Here is an 18247-nt window from a genome sequence, read left to right on the forward strand (position 1 = left end):
CCACTGGTCACAGGTGGCCACCTCCCCCTGGCCTGAGGGCTGTTCTGGCTAGCCTGGAGCAGGGGACACCTTGCTTGACCTTAACCCTTCCTCCTGCTGCAGCCTGGGTGCTTCTGGCCTCAGTGCGTGTCTTGCCGTGTGACTGTATTGTTGGGGGGAAGCTGACCCAGGGGTGTCAGTCCTGGGCAACAGAACAGGAAACAGCCCAGCTTCCTTTCTGGTGGGGTTTGCCCTTCATCTGTCGTGGGCTGTGGAATGTGGGGGCTCAGAGGGCCTATCCCAGGGTCCTCACAAGGGATCTGCAGTGCCTAGCCATGATTCAGGCTCCACCTCTCTTGGGTGCTGGACTGTGGAACTGCCATGCTAAGGGCCAACCCTAAGGGGCAGGGACTTGGGGAAGCCATATGCATGTAGCTGTCTCCTGGCTGCACACCCATCCCAGAAGGTCCCCATGGCCATCTCCCATTCTACACTGCTGGCCTCTGCCTGTGTGGACTGTGACCCTTGGGATCAGACTGTGGGTCACTGTATTTATATGTTCTGAAGAGGAAGGTGCCTGCACACAGGATGACCTATGGGAATCTGTTCAACACTTGAGCATTCCCCAGAGTGTACAGCGCTGCTGTCTGCGTCTCGTCAGGGGCAAGCAGGGTGAGAAGACACCTTGGGACCTGATCACGCCTCCCATCCTTGTCTGTGTTGGGCATGTTCCCGGGGCCATGGTGTGCCATGCTACCAGCTGGGTGTCAGGCCACACAGGCCTCAGCTGCCCACAGTGGGCAGCACCAGCCCAGGCACAGAGTGGGCCTCCGTCAGCCAGTGCCCATGGATGGAGGAGTGAAAGTCCGGTTCTTCTTGGCAGAACAGTTAAGCCCTCAGAGGGAGGCGTGGCCTGCACCTGAGCTGGCAGGTGAGCTCTGGGGATTTAAGTTCACGCTCACGCAGTGGCCACACCTGCTGCTGCTTGTGCCCAGGAGCTGTGAGCAGGCAGGCCTGAGACGGTGAGATCCAGGGTGCCACTGGAACCCAGGACAGCATGCTGTCCACACTGGGTGGCTCTCAGAGGTAAGGCTGGTGCCCAAGGATGCCTGTTCTAGCTTTCAGGTCCCTTCAGTGACCATTTTTTGTTTGAGGGAAGTCAGTGTGAATGTGGGGGTCACTGCCAGCCCTTCCCTGAGGTCTGCATTTTGGTTTTATTCAACCCGACTCACTGCTGGGTGGGAAGTGTGGCCCAACCCTGGATGGTCCCCTGCAGGATGGCTGTGGTGGTCTTGGAGCCTCGCAGGCTGCAGGCTTTCCTGATTGGCTGGCCGGGGGAAGGTGGGTGTGGTCAGAAATGTCTGGCTCACTGTCCAGTCTGGGGAAGATTCCAGGGCAGAGGTCTAACCCTAGTGCCTGGACCCACTCCCTCTGCATGTACCCACCACGACGAATGTGACCAGCTGTATCTGGGACCCCACCCCTGTCCCCAAGGACAATGCCAAGCTGTGAAGGGGCCCTGGGGCCAGTCCTGGTGGCTGCGCCCTGAGCTGGGGCCTCACTCAGGACTTGGGGCTATCCAGGGTCCCTGAGGTCAGAGATGGCAGGAGGCCAGGGAGGCCTGTGCAGGTGCTACAGTCTCAATGACCCTGGGTGTGGGAGTCCCCAGAGGCCCAGGTGGCCTCGGCCATGGCCTTGGGGAAGAGGGGGCTGAACCCCTGCTGGGGCAGAGTCACCCTCCCGACCCTGTTTGTTTTCCTAGAACCATGCCAGGGCTCAGATCCTGCCACCAGGCACAAGGTTTGCTGGCAGAGCCCCTAGCCCTGCAGATAGAGAGGAGCTTCCTGCAGCGAGCCCACAGGCACAGTCCTGCCAGCACTGGAGGCCGGGAGCTGGGGTTGGGGAGGGACAGTGGCCCTCTGCCCTGTGTCCAACTGTGGGGAGCACTAGAGGCTGCCTGCCTGCTGCCTGCTGCTCTCAAGGTCGTGTCTGAGTTGGGCTTGGGCCCCTGGTATCTCCCTGGTCGGCCGTGTGCCAGCCTTGGCATTTCTGATCCACCAGGGCCTGACCCAGGTGCCCCAGGGAGTGCAAGGGGCCGGGCTGACTCTAGAGTTCCCCTTGACCAAGAAGAGAGGCCCCAAGGGACACTCCTGCCCTTGGTCAGCTCAGGCCTTCCCTAGACATAGCTGTGTGGGTGTGAGGCTGGGGTTCAGGGCGTGAGGGCCTAGGCCCAAAGCAGGAGAGGCAGAGTGAGGGGTCGCAGGCATCTCCCTTCCCTCACCTTGCCCCATAGTTTCCTCACCTGGGCATCTCTCTTGGGCTAGGCAGAATTTATTGTGGAAACTTCTGGAAAGGTCAGATTGGACGTTCCAGGTCAGCTCCCTTCATTCCCTGATAATATGGGAGGGGGAGTAGGGCTTAGACTGTCCGAAAAGGAGAGCTGCAGCCCCATCTGTCACCAGGGCTCGTCCTCTCGCTTATCAGAAGGAAAACAGTCGCTCCCACGTTTACAGCAGGATGCGGGACTGCTGCAGCCAGCTGCTCCCAGCTATGGCTGGTTATGCTTCTTATCCCTGCCACTGGTAGGCGAGGAGCCCACGTCCAAGGGAGGAGAGAGAAGAGTTCTCTCTGTATGAGGGACCCAGACTTTATCAAAAACCTTTTGCGTTTGGGTTTGTCCTGGAGTTAAGAGTGAGCTGGTTGGGCCTGGTGGCATGGCCTAGCGGCTAAAGTCCTCACCCTGAACGCGCCGGGATCCCATATGGGCACCGGTCCTAATCCCGGCGGCTCCACTTCCCATCCAGCTCCCTGCTTGTGGCCTGGGAAAGCAGTTGAGGACGGCCCAAAGCCTTGGGACCCTGCACCCGTGTGGGAGACCTGGAGGAGGTTCCAGGTTCCCGGCTTCGGATCAGAGCAGCACCAGCCGTTGCGCTCACTTGGGGAGTGAATCATCAGATGGAAGATCTTCCTCTCTGTCTCTCCTCCTCTCTGTATATCTGACTTTGTAGTAAAAACAAATAAATCTTAAAAAAAAAAAAGAGTGAGCTGGTTGAGGGGTTGTGGTTTGCAGACTGGGGCAAGGCCGTCCTGGGACAGCTTGGGGAGGACTCAGGACCCCAGACAGGCTGTGCTTCAGGCTCATGTCTGTGCCAAGCTATGTGATCCTACAGGCCAGGGCAAGGGGAAGCTCTCTAGAGCAGAGGCACCCTTATCAGCTCAGCTCCAGGTTTATGGAACTGTAAAGGCCCATCCCCACTGGGTGGGCCCGAAGGGCCAGAGCAGTGACTCAGGCTGCTCTTCTTCCTCCTTGTCACTGGTCTGGACCCTGACCCCTGAGGGATTAACTAAGGCTGGGAGCTCCTCAGTAGGCCCTGATCTCTTGGCCTGCAGCAGGAAGGGGTAGGCAGGGACAATGCCCAGTGGTGAAGCAGACAGTGCAGGGTGTGCAAGCCTGGGACCACTCTGGTGGGAAAAGCAGGGAAGCTGGGAGCAACTGCCCCTGCATTCCCAGGTGAGCTGGCTTCTGTGGAGATGGACAGTCTCACCCATGGTTGGTGTGCCCCATGGAGGGAGAGCATGATGGGGGAGGCTTGCACCAGGTAATGTGGGACAGTGAATGAGGAGTAGATGGAGTCAACCAGCAGCCAGGTGAGAGCTGAGCCTTGCTTGGCCAGGTCGCAGAAGCTGAGAAGATTGAGGGTCAGCTGGGGTCTGATGTGGCCTCTCTGTCCAGGGTTGGGGGACACAGGCAGAGGCTGAGGGTGGGGAAGGCTGAGGAGCTGCCCATCTGGCTGTGGCTGGGCTGATCCCCACGTTGCTGCTGTGAAGTGGTGAGGTTTAGAAGGTAACCATGCTTGGAGACAGAGGGGGCGGGGAAGGGAGAGGTGGGAGAGATTGCTACCTTCCATCCTCCGTGTCTGCAGGGAGGCAGAGCACCTCCACCTTACCAGGCTTCTCTTGAGCTCAAAAGGCCAGTGATTGTGTGGCCTGGCCCCTTGGCCCAAGTGAAGGGAAGGGTCATTTGACAGGCGGGTTAGGGTGACTAGGGCAGGGGAGGTGTGGCTTCCAACTGGTGACCCTAAACCAGCAGTGGACAGAATCTATCATTCTGTATCAGCTTCCCAACCCTAGCCTTCAGGGTCCTGAACGATTCCTCATATCCTGGGTAGCTGTTTCCTGCTGACTGTGGGCATAGGCTGTGCCTGTTGTGGGTTTGGAAATCTCTCCCTTTTTTTTTTTTTTTTTTGTAAGATTTATTTGGGAGCTCGGCGAAGTGGCCTAGTGGCTAAAGTCCTCACCTTGAACGCGCTGGGATCCCATATGGGCACCGGTTCTAATCTTGGCAGCCCTGCTTCCCATCCAGCTCCCTGTTTGTGGCCTGGGAAAGCAGCAGAGGACAGCCTAAAGCCTTGGGACCGTGCATCCACGAGGGAGACCTGGAGGAAGTTCCTGGCTCCTGACTTTGGATTGGTGTAGCACTGGCCGTTGCAGTCACTTGGGGAGTGAATCACTGGATGGAAGATTTTCCTGTCTGTCTCTCCTCTCTGTAAATCTGACTTTCCAAGAAAAATAATAACAAATAAATCTTTTTTAAAAAGATTTATTTATTTTTATTGCAAAGTCAGATATACAGAGAGAAGGAGAGACCGAAAGATTTTATATCCACTGGTTCACTCCTCAAGTGTCTGCAACAACCAGAGCTGAGCTGATCTGAAGCCAGGAGCCAGGAGATTATTCTCAGTCTTCCATGCGGCCACAGGGTCCCTAGGTTTTGGGCTGTCCTCGACTGCTTTCCCAGGCCACAAGCAGGGAGCTGGATGGGAAATGGAGTGACTGGGATCCTGTAGCATGCAAGGCGAGGACTTAAGCCACTAGGCTACCACGCTGAGCCCTCCCTGTCCCTTCTGACAGATCTGTCTTATAAGCTGGGGATTTACAGCCACGGCCAATGGCTGTGCCTCCCTGCATGGTGAATACATTGAGAGGTTGCTGGATTCTGAAACAGACAAGTTTATCAATTACTATGAGCAAAATTGGAACAGAACAGGTTGCAAGTGGAGTGCCCTTTAAGAAAGATTTTATTACTTCCACGTACTGGATGTTGATGTATTGTCCCAGTGCTGATTGTAAAACTATCCAGCCTGTGTGTAAAGACTTTTAACGTCCCTTTCAGTGAACATACTCCTGTTACAGGTGACAGATTCTGTTAATCGTGGTACAGGCTCCTCCTCATCCTGTGAGGAATTCCTCTGAGGCCTGTTGGTTATCCGCAGGCTCAAGCAGACATGCAGGCCAAGTTACCTGGAGCAGTGATGAGGTTTTCAAAACTAACTGTGTGACATACAGGATCTCCTAATAGGATAAAAGGGCTCACTAAGGAGTCCTGCCCATGGCGGCTTCCAGAGATGATCAAGAGAAGAGGTGGTGAAGGTGTAATGGCTTAAAGCGCAACAGCCCTGCCATTGAGAAAGCAAAGGTTTTGCTCATTCTCTGCATTTGGAGAGGTGCTGGAGGTTTTGGCTGGTTCGCAGGAGTGGGCAGACTTATTTTCCATGTGTACCCGCAGAGACTCAAGTGGTAGAAGCTCATCTCGGGTAGACATGCCCACCTGGGATGCCCGCTGTTCATGGAGGTGAACAGGGCACGCATCTGGTTTCCAAACGAGTAGGGTGGGTGTGTCACGGGGTACTAGCAAGGCATCAAGACCAAATTGAGGAATGTAAGGGTTAGAATTCCCATTTGGCTTCTGGCTTCATGGACACAACACTGACAAGGAAATGCAGTCCTGTCCTCTAAGGAAACTGACTGGCACGGCCTGCAGCCAGTCCAGGTCCCTCCTGAGCCAGAACTGAGGGTCTACTCTGTCACTACAGTGAAGACACAGTCCCACAGGGCTGCCCATCCTTGCTGACATCATGTAGCTGGTCAGACCCCTCTGTGCAGTGAGGACACAGGGCTGCCCATCCATTAATGTGCGTGGCTGGTCAGACCCCTCTGTGTGCAGTGAGGACACAGGACTACCCGTCCTCACTGAGGTCACGGCTGGTCAGACCCCTCTGTGCAGTGAGGACACAGGACTGCCCATCCATTAATGTGCGTGGCTGGTCAGACCCCTCTGTGTGCAGTGAGGACATAGGACTACCTGTCCTCACTGAGGTCACGGCTGGTCAGACCCCTCTGTGCAGTGAGGACACAGGACTGCCCATCCATTAATGTGCGTGGCTGGTCAGACCCCTCTGTGTGCAGTGAGGACACAGGGCTGCCCATCCTCGCTGATGTCATGTAGCTGGTATAAGCTTGATAAAGCACCTAGTGGTGATTGCAAATCTATTTCAAGCAACAGGGTTTGGTGTGCAGAGTTAACTAAGACTACTGAGAGAATTTCTTCTGTTAATACACTGAAGCAAATCGAATTGAGAAAGAGGACACTTTGACAAAATAGCAAATGTGTACGTGATGTCAGAGACACTGACATGAATCGCCAAGGCTGTGGAAACCTCTGGTACCCACATGCCCCATCCATCTTCAGACACGACACCTTCAGGCCCTCCCGTGGTCCCAGCGGCATGGACCAAGAGGTCCTTTGTGCAGATGCTGGCACCAGCTGCTCCTCATGGGCACCTCCCCTGGTCCTGTGTCCCCTGAGTGCTACTTGAGCAGCTACGCTCCCCCAGTCCTATCAGCACTAAATTATCACCAAACACCCACAAGACTCGTTTGTGTAGTATATGTACACGCACACTTTACCATGCAGCTTGTGGCGGGGTTGGGGTCCCACTGTCCCTAGGACGTGAGTGCACAGGAATGTGTGTGGAACCCACAGCTGAGCGGTCCCTTTGTGGGGCGAGGGCATGGCAGGTGTGGCTGCACAAGCAGGGTTATGTTCACGCATTGGACGTGGGTCTTTGATGTCAGCTGTTATTTCAGCATCTTTTTTTTTACTTTTTTTTTTTTTATTATTACAAAGTCAGATATACAGAGAGGAGGAGAGACAGAGAGGAAGATCTTCCATCTGATGATTCACTCCCCAAGTGAGCGCAACGGCTGGTGCTGCTCTGATCCGAAGCCGGGAATCATGAACCTCTTCCAGGTCTCCCACACGGGTGCAGGGTCCCAAGGCTTTAGGCCGCCCTCGACTGCTTTCCCAGGCCAAAGCAGGGAGCTGGATGGGAAGTGGAGCTGCCGGGATTAGAACCGGCGTCCATGCCCATATGGGATCCCAGCGTGTTCAAGGCGAGGACTTTAGCCACTAGGCCATGCTGCCTGGCCCTATTTCAGCATCTTAGCATCTCTCTTTGTACCTGAATTGGGGCCCATTGTTTTACACAGCCCGCTAAAGGGCTCCCTGTTTCAACCAGCTGCTATGCAGGTTAGTTATCATCCAGTGCCCCTTTTTTTGTATGAACCACCCTGCCCCAGGGTGGACACTGCTTTGCAGAAGGCCAGTGCACTTGACAATACATGGATGTGGGAGGGGTCTTCCATCAGCCTCCAAGCAAGTGTGGATGTTAGCACTGTCACTGGACATGCACCAGGAGGGCGTGCCTCACACCAGGAAGCTGGGCTTCTGGGTCCTCTCCTCGGAAAGTGCTCCAATATAGGCACCAGTGCGGCCACAGAGTGGTGAGGTTTGTTGAGGTGAGGAGGTCACAGCCATGTGTGGGCCATGCTCGCTGACTGAGTGGGTGGCTGGGAGGCCGATTTCCACCTTCTGTCCTCATGTCAACAGGAACACAGAGTGAGGCTCTCCTCTTGTGGGCTCTTGCAGGTCCCAGGTTGGGGGAAACGCATCCTGGGTAAGGAGTCATCTGATTGACAGGCGTGGGGGGCTGTGGTTGAGGTTACACTACCTACCTGCCTATCTAGGCCATGGGGTAAGCCAGGAACTCGATTAAGGCCATAACACAGAGGCCACACCTGCCCCGACCCGGATAATCCTGTTTGCTCATCAGCTGAATTACGCTACTCAATGCTTCTCACTCTCTGCCCTCCTTTCTGCCTTTTTCTCCCCTCCTGCCCCCACTGTATTGCACTTAACTCACCTGTGAACTCCTCACAGTTTAGACAACTATGATCACTTTGTGCTGCACTTAGGGGCTTCCCCAGGGTAGGAACAGGGCTTAAGACCGCAGCTTGCTCAGCACACAGCCCTGACCACTGCACACAGCACTCCCCTGACCACTGATCACTGCCTACACACCTGATCACCCCTACAGCACACTTGTGACCATTAACCACTGCCCACAGCGCACCCCTGACCCCTTCCCTCTGCTCACATCACACCTCTAACCATTGACCACATCCCTGACCATTTCCCACAGCTCACCCCCAGTTGCATCTCCCAGCACTGCCCTGGCCACATCCTCCCTGCTGGTCCAGGAACACTGCAGCTGTGGCCTAGAGTCCAGGACCTGGACCTAGGCAGAAACTGCTCCATGTGGTGACTTCCGACCAAAGTCTCAGGGGATATTGCTGGAGTTGGACCCATCCGGCCCTATCATCTAGGGGTGAGGGGCCTCGGGCAGTAGCGCCCAGGGCTAGAAGGAATAGGACACTCACCCTGGTCATCCACGCTAGTCAGCCTTGACTGAGGAAGCTGGTGACCCTCACAGATCATGTCTTCCATCTGGATTTTCTACCCCATTTCCACTAAGTGCAGCTCTGTCCAACAAAAAGTCCCAGCCCCCAGCTGAATGCGATACTCTATCCTGTTTACACCCACCTCCTCGTTGTGTTCTCTGTGGACCTGGGTGGCTCTGGGCTTGGGCCGGCCCTGCCCCTCCCTGGATCATCTCTTCCTCCAGCCAAGTGTCCTCTCATGCACTGGGCTCTGCTAGCTCCAAGGTCAGGGAGACCTGGGGCTCCTCCCATCGCCATGCACCTGTTATCAGCCTAGCCATCACCGTTCAAGTCTGTGAACATGCGACTGGGGGGGTGTGTGATGTCCAGAGCCCAGCAGCCGCCTGTGACCGTGGGGTGGGAGTGCATATGATGTCCAGAGCCCAGCAGCCGCCTGTGACTGTGGGGTGGGAGTGTATGTGATGTCCAGAGCCCAGTAGCCGTCTGTGACCATGGGGTGGGGTGCGTGTGATGTCGGAGCCCAGCAGCCGTCTGTGACTGTGGGGTGGGGTGCGTGTGATGTCCAGAGCCCAGCAGCCGCCTGTGACTGTGGGGTGGGGTGCGTGTGATGTCGGAGCCCAGCAGCCGCCTGTGACTGTGGGGTGGGGTGCGTGTGATGTCCAGAGCCCAGCAGCCGCCTGTGACTGTGGGGTGGGGTGCGTGTGATGTCCAGAGCCCAGCAGCCGCCTGTGACTGTGGGGTGGGAGTGCATGTGATGTCCAGAGCCCAGCAGCTGGCTGAGCTGGGGGAAATCCCCTTCATTCCCACTGTGGGAAAGATGACAGGATGTGGGCTGAGGCAGGGTTGAGGCAGAAATAGGTGGCAATGCTTGGGCTGCAGGGTCACTGGAGGCCCAGTCTGTGCTTGTGTTGACCATCACACCCACAGGAGCCTAGTGGACAGTGGGAAACTGACCTGGAACTAGGAAGTTGGGGCCACGTCTTTCTGCTAAGCCTGGTGGGGCTTTCTCTTCCTCCTTTAGGTTCCTTTGCTGGGTGGCCTCCACCTGGGAATGCACCTCTCCCATGGTATTTGCCCAGTGAGAGGGCTGTGGTTGGCAGTGCCACTCACTGTGAGGGGCCCCTTGGGGAATGTGTTGGAGTGAGCTTTGTCCTGGGGACAGGAGGGGCTGGGATCTCTGCTTAGCTAAGCCCAAGTCTGGGGCTGAGTCCCTGGGGCCCAGCTCTGGAGTAGAACAGCTGACCTTGGCCCTACCCGACTCTCTACCCCAGCAGCGCCTGCATAGCCTCCTGGGACTTCTCCTAGGGTCCTCCACCCCCCAGTTCTGGGCTGACGACACCCATCTCAGGTTTTCTAGGGGCTCACCTGCTCCTAGTTCTGGGCTGATGCCCAAGGACTCCCCATCTCTGCCCCAGTTCTGGGCTGACAACACCTACCTGCAGGTTGCTCCAGGTTCTGTTGCTCCTCCTGGCTGTGGCCGTGCTCCTACTCGTGGCCTTCCTGCGTGTGGACATGGAACTGTTTCGGCCGTAAGTTCTCATTGCTCCTGGAGAAACCAGCAGTAGCCAGGGCTGCCCTAAGGGAGAGGAGAAAAACCACCTTATCTTGGCGGAGCCATGGTACAGCTGAGGCCACCAAGTACAGGGGTCAGAACCACCACCAGATGGCCAGGCTGGAGGTTAAAGGACATCTCATACCAACTTGTGGCTAGAGGCCCTACATGGGGCAGCAGCCTTCCCCTACTCTATATAAGTGGCTGCCCATAGCCCCATCCAAGCTGCACAGCTCCACACCCACCCAAAGCCCAGCCTCATCCCATATCCGCAGTCCCATCTCCGGCTGGGGCTCCAACCTTGCCCTGCATGGTCCTGCTGGTTGGCTGTCTGGGACATGTCCTGGCCCACCCCTCACTGTTCCCAGGACCAGTGCAGGTTGTTCATCCTGCCCCACCATCCTGGTCAGCCTCGGCCATTGCCCCGTGGTGGTTGAGTGTGGGCCCCACCTCCCCCTGGGCCCTGTGTTGGCTAGGCTTCACCTCAGGACACCTTTGTTCCTGCACAGAAGGTCAGAGCAGGGACACTGGTGATTGACAAATGGAACAAGTGCCCAGGAGCAAGACAGGGATGGGGGTGGAGCCTGTGGCCCTTGTGGGGACGCCCCAGGCTCCAGGCTGTGGGGGCAGCCTGGAGTCTACGCTAACTGTGGTCTGTGTCCTGCCTAGCCTGCTCAGTGGTGAGCCTGAGGATCCCCCTGTCACCAACATCATGTTCCTCAAGACCCACAAGACAGCCAGCAGCACAGTCCTCAACATCCTCTACCGCTTCGCCGAGTCACACAACCTGTCCACTGCACTGCCAGCTGGCGGCAGAGTTCACCTGGGCTATCCCTGGCTCTTCCTGGCACGCTACGTGGAGGGTGTGGAGGAGGCTGGCCCTGGAGCCAGGCGGCGCTTCAACATCATGTGCAACCACCTGCGGTTCAACCTGCCTGAGGTGCGGCTGCAGGCTGGCATGAACACCAGCCAGAGAAGGTGCTAGACTGCATGGATGCCTCGTGGGCCACCTGTGGCTTCTCAGGTTCCACCCAGTCAGCCTAGTCCTGCTGGAGTCAGGGTGCTGCCCTGCAGAGGACTCGGGTTCAGCCTGAGGCTGCCTTCCTCCAGCACCTCCTGACTTCACTGCCGTGAGCCAGAGGGAAGGGGTGGCTGGTATACAGGTGTTGGGGTCACCCCGGGTGTCCAAAGGGACCTGGGCTAGCCATAGGGTAGCCAGGTAGGGTGCAGTACTCAATAATCTGCCCTGGGTGGAGCACCACAGCTGTGGCCCCTTCAAGGAGACCAGGAGTTCTGGCTTCTACTGAGTTCAACTTCCCCAGGTCCTGGCCCCATAGGTGTTCAGGTGGATGCAGGCCCCTTTTCCCAGGGACCCATGGCATCCGCACTGGAGTCCTGGGGCCCCAGGGGACTCCTCTGCTTTGCCAGCCCCTGCTCGATGCTCCCCCAGCCTGGCCACTGCTTAGCTACTCCGTGGCTCTGGCCCACCCCAGGCAGCCGCAGCGGGCACCTGTGCAGGGGTGGGGCTATGCACAGCTGCATGCTGGCGGGTGCTGAGGGTTCCCATTGCCTGTAGGTGCGGAAGGTGATGCCTGAGGATACCTTCTACTTCTCCATCCTCCGGGACCCGGTTCACCAGCTAGAGTCGGCCTTTACTTACTACAAGGGCTATGTGCCGGCCTTCCGCAACGTCAAGACGCTGGATGCGTTCCTGGCATCACCACAGCAATTCTATGGCGATGGGCAGGAGTTGAGCAACGCGTACGCACGCAACAACATGTGGTTCGACCTGGGTTTCGACCACAACGCGCCCCCTGAGGAGGGCTACGTGCGCGCGCGCCTAGCCGAAGTAGAACAGCGCTTCCAGCTGGTACTCATCGCGGAGCACTTTGACGAGTCAGTGGTGCTGCTGCGGCACCTGCTGCGCTGGCACCTGGACGACGTGGTGGCCTTCAGGCTCAACTTGCGCAGCGAGCGCACTGTGGCCCACCTGGCGCCCGAGAGCCGCGAGCTGGCACGGCGCTGGTGTGCGCTCGACTGGCGCCTGTACCAGCACTTCAACCGTACGCTGTGGGAGCGCCTGTACACCGAGCTGGGCCCGGAGCGCCTGCTCACTGACGTGGCCCGGCTGCGTGCACGGCGCCGGGAGCTGGCGGAGCTGTGCCTGCAAGATGGTGCCCCACAGAACCAGGTGCTCATCACCGATCGGCTGCTGCGGCCCTTCCAGTCAGGCCAGGCCGACATCCTGGGCTACAACCTGCGGCCTGACCTGGACAACGCCACACTGCACATGTGCCAGAGGATGGTGATGCCCGAGCTGCAATACATGGCCCATCTGTACTCGCAGCAGTTTCCGGAGAAGCCCCGCAAGGTCATTCCCTTCCTGGAAGGGTAGCCAATGCGGGTGCAGGGTGGGGTGTTAAGGAGGCCATCCACGTGCCTTCTTTACCACGTCTCCAGGCCAACCAGAGCACCGGGTGAGAAGTGACTCACCTTGTCGGAGGGGACACAGACACAGCAAAGGAGAGGGAAGGGGAGGTGGCTGAGGCAGAATGATGGAGCTGGGGCAGGACATGCCCCATTGGTCACCCGTGGTGTCCCAGATTGGCCCAGGGAGGCCAGGCTGGGTGCAGCTGAATGATGGTGGGTGGGGCCATTGTGGGTGAGCAACAGTGAGCATCTTGCCGACAAGCCCAGGGAGCTAGACTCTGCCGTGGGTAGGTGCTGAGCGTGTTCCCAGGGGTGGAAAGCTCAGAGCTGTGTGCAGGACACCTGCTTGACCCCAAGAGTACCCGCTGCAGCCCATGCAAGACTGAGCTCCCTGTGCACCCCCCAAGGCAGCCTCAGTTGCTGTGAATACTGGGCCGAGCCCTGGAGGGGCAGCTCTGCACAACCCTTTTTGTGGTTCAGAGGGCGAGACCTCATCGGTGAGACCTGGTATAAGGACAGTGACTTCAGAGAAGACACCAGAAAAACCAGAATCAGGACAGCAAGGATCAGCATGGACGTTGGCCAGGAGCAAGGGACTGGAGGCCTTGGAGTCTCCCAGAGCCAAGAGCCACCCGTTCTCATCTCAGGCGGCCCTTGAGGATGGAGGATGGGACATGCTTTCCCCCAGGTTCCATGCCTACAGATGGCCACAAGCACAGAAAGAAGGAAAGTAGCCAGTGATGGTGATTCCATGGGGTTGGGGAGCACAGGCTGGCACTCTCTGGGAGGGAGCTGGGGACGTTCAGTGGGGTATTAAAATGCACGCTGTGGTTTGTGATGGAAGATTCTGGAAGGGGTAGGCCTGTGCTGTTGGTATGGGAAGGGGGGAACTTACAGGGGCTATGCTCCCCTTGGAAGGGGGTAGGCCCTGGGAAGGGTGGGTCCTGGGAGAGGCGTATCCTGGCCTCTGTGTGGCTGTGTCCTCTGTGTGCAGGCTGATTGCTCACATGGAATGAGGACCCAGAAACTCCAGTAAGAGGCTTCCCTTTACAACCCCCAGCTTTATTCCTATTTTTGTTAGGATTGGCAAAAGTGACTCCATTTTGATTTTGACAACGTTTGCATTCCCCTCTTTTGACTAGAAGATTCTGGTAACAGTAGAGACAGGCCTGGACTTCCCCTCAGTGCCAGGGTGTATCTGTCCTGGCCCTTGTCCAGTGGCAGCGAGTGGCTACCAGGCATTGGTGTGAGAGCCCTTTCAGCTGTGTGGGAGAGAGTGTGTAGGGCCCAGTGCTAAGACCTGGCAGTCACTTCAGAGCTGCAGGAGATGATGTACTGGGAGTAGATCTTCACAGGTGATGAGTATGCAGTTTCGCAAGAAAAACACAAAGCAAGTCAGAGTGGAACAGGTCAGCTAAAGGCCGGAGGGTATCCATGGTGGGGTCCCTCGATGACACAATGTTTGGTCCTGACAGCTGCTGCATGCTAGGCCTCCATACCAGCTTGGGCAGCTTCAGCTCTGGATTCTGTTTAGAGAGGCCCAGGAGCTCGTAGGAGCCAGCCCTGCCCTCTGTGATGGTATCAGACGGGCTCCAGAACACGTGCCTACTGGTCACTGTGACCTTCCTTTTGGCCATCTCACCCATCTCTACCAAAGACAATAACCATTTGCATCCTGAGCTGTATGTCAGCATAGTTACTGGTGTGACTGCATGTGAGCCCTGACGTCAGTGTGGAGTCCCTCTGCAGCTGGAACCTGGTGATCCTTGGGCCCAGGTATCCCGCTGGCTGGCAGGGACTGGACTCCTGCCATGTGTTCTATGTGCCTTGTCGTAAGAGAACAGTTCTGCACTGAGCTTATGCAATCCACCCTCTTCCACAAAACTAAAAATGAAAACCTTGCCAGTACTGTTCGAATTTCTGAGGAGTGGGGCAAAGCAGGCAGTCAGGTGCACCCCTCTCCCTGGCGCCACTCCTCTTCTTGCCTCCCCAACTCCCACCCCTCTCCTCAGCCCTCCCACCTGCTCTGACTGGCTGCTGAGCTTGTAAGACCTGGAGCTCAGGTCTTGCTCGGGCCTGGCAGCAGCCACACATCTCTACGCCACCTGGAGTTTGAAGCAGACCTGTGCTTCATCCACTGGACCTTCTGGCTTGCCTGGAGCGTCCCCATGGCCTAAGCACTTTCATTTGCTTCTGTTTCTTCCAGCAGAGCGGGGTGGGGGAGGGGAGATATGGTTGCCCCCAGGCAGCTGTGGCTGACCCCTGTAAATTCTGCTCTGGGCCTCTAATCCCCTTTGTAATTTGAAGCCCCCAGATGGAGAGGTGGGCTGGACTCTGGTGATGCTGGCCTCAACCCTGGGCCCTGACCTGCTGAACCAACTGGGCTATGCTGGGGCCACTAAGGCTCCTGTCTCCCGGACATTTGTGCAGGCCTCAGCAGGAGGCCTCGAGTGTATGGCAGTTCTGTTGTCCCTCTGTGTTGGGAGGGGGCAGTGCCTGTTGGCATGTGCAGGCTGTGCTGACAGCTACTAAGGGGTCCAGACTCAGGGAAACATGCCAGGGCTGAGAGAATGGCTCACTGTGTCCATTCAGCTTGTATGGAACCCAGAAGCCCCATGCGGGGAGAGGGGGAGGTGTGGGCAGCTGTGGTGCAGGGCAGGGACCTCGTGTGAGGCTGAGGTGGCTGGCACAGCCTTGCCAGGCATCCATCGGACTCCCGTCTCACCTGGGTGTCCTCTCTTCATACCCTACTCAGCTCAGACGCCGTGGGTGTGCATGGTCCCTGGTCATCTCATCCTGGTCAGTGCTTGTGTTGGGTCCTGCTCCTGCCACCTGCACCCCTACTGTGTGTACCAGCCATGAACCATGTCTGTCCGTGTGTCTCTCTGTCCCTGTGTCTCTTTGTGTCTCTCTGTGTGTCCTGTGTGTCTCTCTCTGTGTCCTGTGTGTCTCTGTGTGTCCTGTGTGTCTCTGTGTCCCTGTGTCTCTGTGTCCCTGTGTGTCTCTCTGTCCCTGTGTGTCTCTGTGTCCCTGTGTGTCTCTCTGTCCCTGTGTGTCTCTCTGTCCATGTGTGTCTCTGTGTCCTGTGTGTCTCTGTTTCCCTGTGTGTCTCTCTGTCCCTGTGTGTCTCTGTGTCCTGTGTGTCTCCCTGTGTCTTTGTGTCCCTGTGGGGGCTTCCGATTGTCCCTTGTGGTGACACTACCCCCTCCTCAATGCAGCCCTCGGCACGGACCATGGGACCCACACCCATGCCAGCCCGCAAGGTGCTCTTTCAGCAGGAGCGAACAGGCCTGACATACCGCGTCCCTGCACTGCTCCCCGTCCCCCCTGGGCCCACCCTGCTGGCTTTCGCTGAGCAACGGCTCAGCCCAGATGACTCCCATGCCCACCACCTGGTACTGAGGAGGGGCACGCGGGCAGGGAGCTTGGTGCAGGTGAGTCACAGCAGGAGGAAGGGGTAAGTGGCTATGGGCGGGGCTCGGTGAGGGTGACTGACAGCAGGGGCCTGGGAGGGGAGCGGGCTTTGTGTGGGTGAGGGGGGGTGCTAGGTGCCAGTAAGTGACCATGGGTAATCAGACCAAAACCCAGCTGCCAGGGTGCCACTGGCCCAGCTGGGGATGCTGACCTGTCCCCCACCATGGCTGCAGTGGGGGCCCCTGTGCGTGCTGGACACGGCCACCCTGCCTGGCCACCGCTCCATGAATCCCTGCCCTGTGCGTGACGCCAGCACCGGTACCATCTTCCTCTTCTTCATTGCTGTGCGCGGTCGCACTCCTGAAACTCTGCAGATACGCACAGGCAAGAATGCCGCCCGCCTCTGCTGCGTGGTCAGCCGCGATGCTGGCCTTAAGTGGGGAGGTGCCCAGGACCTCACCAAGCAGGCCATAGGTGACGCCGAGCAGGGTAGGTGTGGGGGGCAACAGGAAGTCTCCAGCCTACCCACTCTGTACCTTTCCCCAGCCGTGACACATTGGAGGGGTGAAGAAATCCCCTGCTAATATCCCACACCCCCACTCTAAGAACCCACCTCCATACCCCACCCCACATACACATCTCTGAGACCCCACATCCCTCATAGCCCACATCCCTTACCCCACACCTATCACACCCCTCATACTCCACACCCATCACATCCCACACCCCTATACCCTCACGCACTCATACCCTACACCCCAACAACTCTCCCACCCCTCATGCCCCTCACACCCCTCACACCCCATATCCCTCACATCCCACACCCTTCATATCCCACACCTCTCCTACCCCACACCCCTCACACCCTACCCCTCACACCCCACCCCCTCACACCCCTCATATTCCACACCCCTCATACCCCTCATACCCCTCACACACCACACCCCTCATATCCCACACCCCTCATATCCCACACCCCTCTTACCCCACATCCTCATACCTCACACCCTCATACCCCACATCCATTCTACCACACAGCTTATACCCCACACCCTTCATACCCTCACACTCCAACCCCAGACCCTCACACCCCTCCTACTCCACACTTCTCATACCTCATACCCTTCCAACTTCATGTCCCTCATACCCCACTCCCCTCCTACCCCATATTCCCTGAGGCCCCCACAGCCCCCTGAGACTTCCACACTCCTCCTAAGGCCCAGTTCCTACTGCCCATCTGTCTGGATGCCCTGGTGGCCAACCTCATGGCCTTGGCCTTGGCCACCAGCTCTCAGACCAAGTTCTTGGCTGCATGGGCTCCTGGGTTCCTGTGATGGCCATGGCAGGCTAGCCCAGCCAGGAAGATCTCAGAGTAGAGGGGTGGCTGCCTAACACCTGACCCTGAGTACACCTGAACCCAAGTGCTCCTGTTTGCAACACCCCCAACTCCACCTGCCCCTGTGTCCACAGGCTGGGCCACCTTCGCCGTGGGCCCAGGCCATGGTGTACAGCTGAGCTCTGGCCGCCTGCTGGTGCCTGCGTACACCTACCGTGTGGATGGCCGCGAGTGCTTCGGGCACATATGTCGTACCAGCCCCCATGCCTTCGCCTTCTTCAGTGATGACCATGGCCACACCTGGCACTGCAGTAGCCTTGTGCCCAACCTGCGCTCGGGTGAATGCCAGCTGGCGGCGCTGGGTGGAGGCCTGCTCTATTGCAATGCCCGCAGTCCCCTGGGCCATCGCCTGCAGGCCCTGAGTACCGATGAGGGCAGCTCCTTCCTAGCCGGCCAGCTGGTGCCCAGCTTGCCTGAGACCGCCCGGGGATGCCAGGGTAGCATCCTAGGCTTCCCAGCCCCGTCCCCTGGCAGGAGTGCTCCTGATGAGCCAGAGTCCCCAGAAGATGAGGAAATCCCTGGTGGGGACCTCTCCTGGCTGCTGTATTCTCACCCCACGGGGCACAGGGCACGTCTGCACATGGGCATCCGCCTGAGCCGCTCGCCGCCAGATCCCCGCAGCTGGACAGAGCCCTGGGTTATCTATGAGGGCCCAAGTGGCTATTCCGACCTGGCCTGCCTTGGGCCAGTCCCCAGAGGCACACTGGGCTTTGCCTGTCTGTTTGAGAGTGGGGCCAGAGTCTCCTATGAGGAGGTCTCCTTTTGCGAGTTCTCACTGCATGATGTCCTGGAGAATGTGCCTCCTGACCATGTGAACGAGGCAGCCGGACACTGCTGGCCCTGCTGACAGCCCAGGATGGGCAATGTCTGATAGGTGGGTCAGGACTGGCTTCCTT

At 57.9% G+C, this 18247-nt stretch overlaps 2 protein-coding genes across 3 annotated transcripts; both read left to right on the forward strand.

Annotated features, from left to right (window-relative positions):
- Positions 1–744: 744 nt before the first annotated feature.
- GAL3ST2 (galactose-3-O-sulfotransferase 2) lies at positions 745–12804 on the forward strand. Its single transcript, XM_058665249.1, has 4 exons — positions 745–1065; positions 10002–10088; positions 10781–11051; positions 11688–12804. The coding sequence occupies exons 1-4, from the start codon at positions 1037–1039 to the stop codon at positions 12504–12506; spliced, it is 1206 nt and encodes a 401-aa protein (XP_058521232.1). The 5' UTR covers positions 745–1036; the 3' UTR covers positions 12507–12804.
- A 1699-nt stretch (positions 12805–14503) lies between these two features.
- NEU4 (neuraminidase 4) lies at positions 14504–18234 on the forward strand. Of its 2 annotated transcripts, XM_058664277.1 has the most exons (4): positions 14504–15386; positions 15760–15975; positions 16189–16444; positions 17426–18234. In XM_058664277.1, exons 2-4 carry the CDS (start codon positions 15775–15777, stop codon positions 18196–18198), a joined length of 1230 nt encoding a protein of 409 aa, XP_058520260.1. In that variant the 5' UTR covers positions 14504–15386; positions 15760–15774; the 3' UTR covers positions 18199–18234. The 2 variants fall into 2 exon arrangements, with proteins under 2 accessions (XP_058520260.1, XP_004597527.2); XM_004597470.2 differs by lacking the exon at positions 14504–15386 and having other exon boundaries at positions 15668–15975.
- Positions 18235–18247: the final 13 nt, after the last annotated feature.

Source organism: Ochotona princeps, chromosome 5 (genome assembly GCF_030435755.1).
Source record: "Ochotona princeps isolate mOchPri1 chromosome 5, mOchPri1.hap1, whole genome shotgun sequence".
Taxonomy (NCBI): Eukaryota; Metazoa; Chordata; class Mammalia; order Lagomorpha; family Ochotonidae; genus Ochotona; species Ochotona princeps.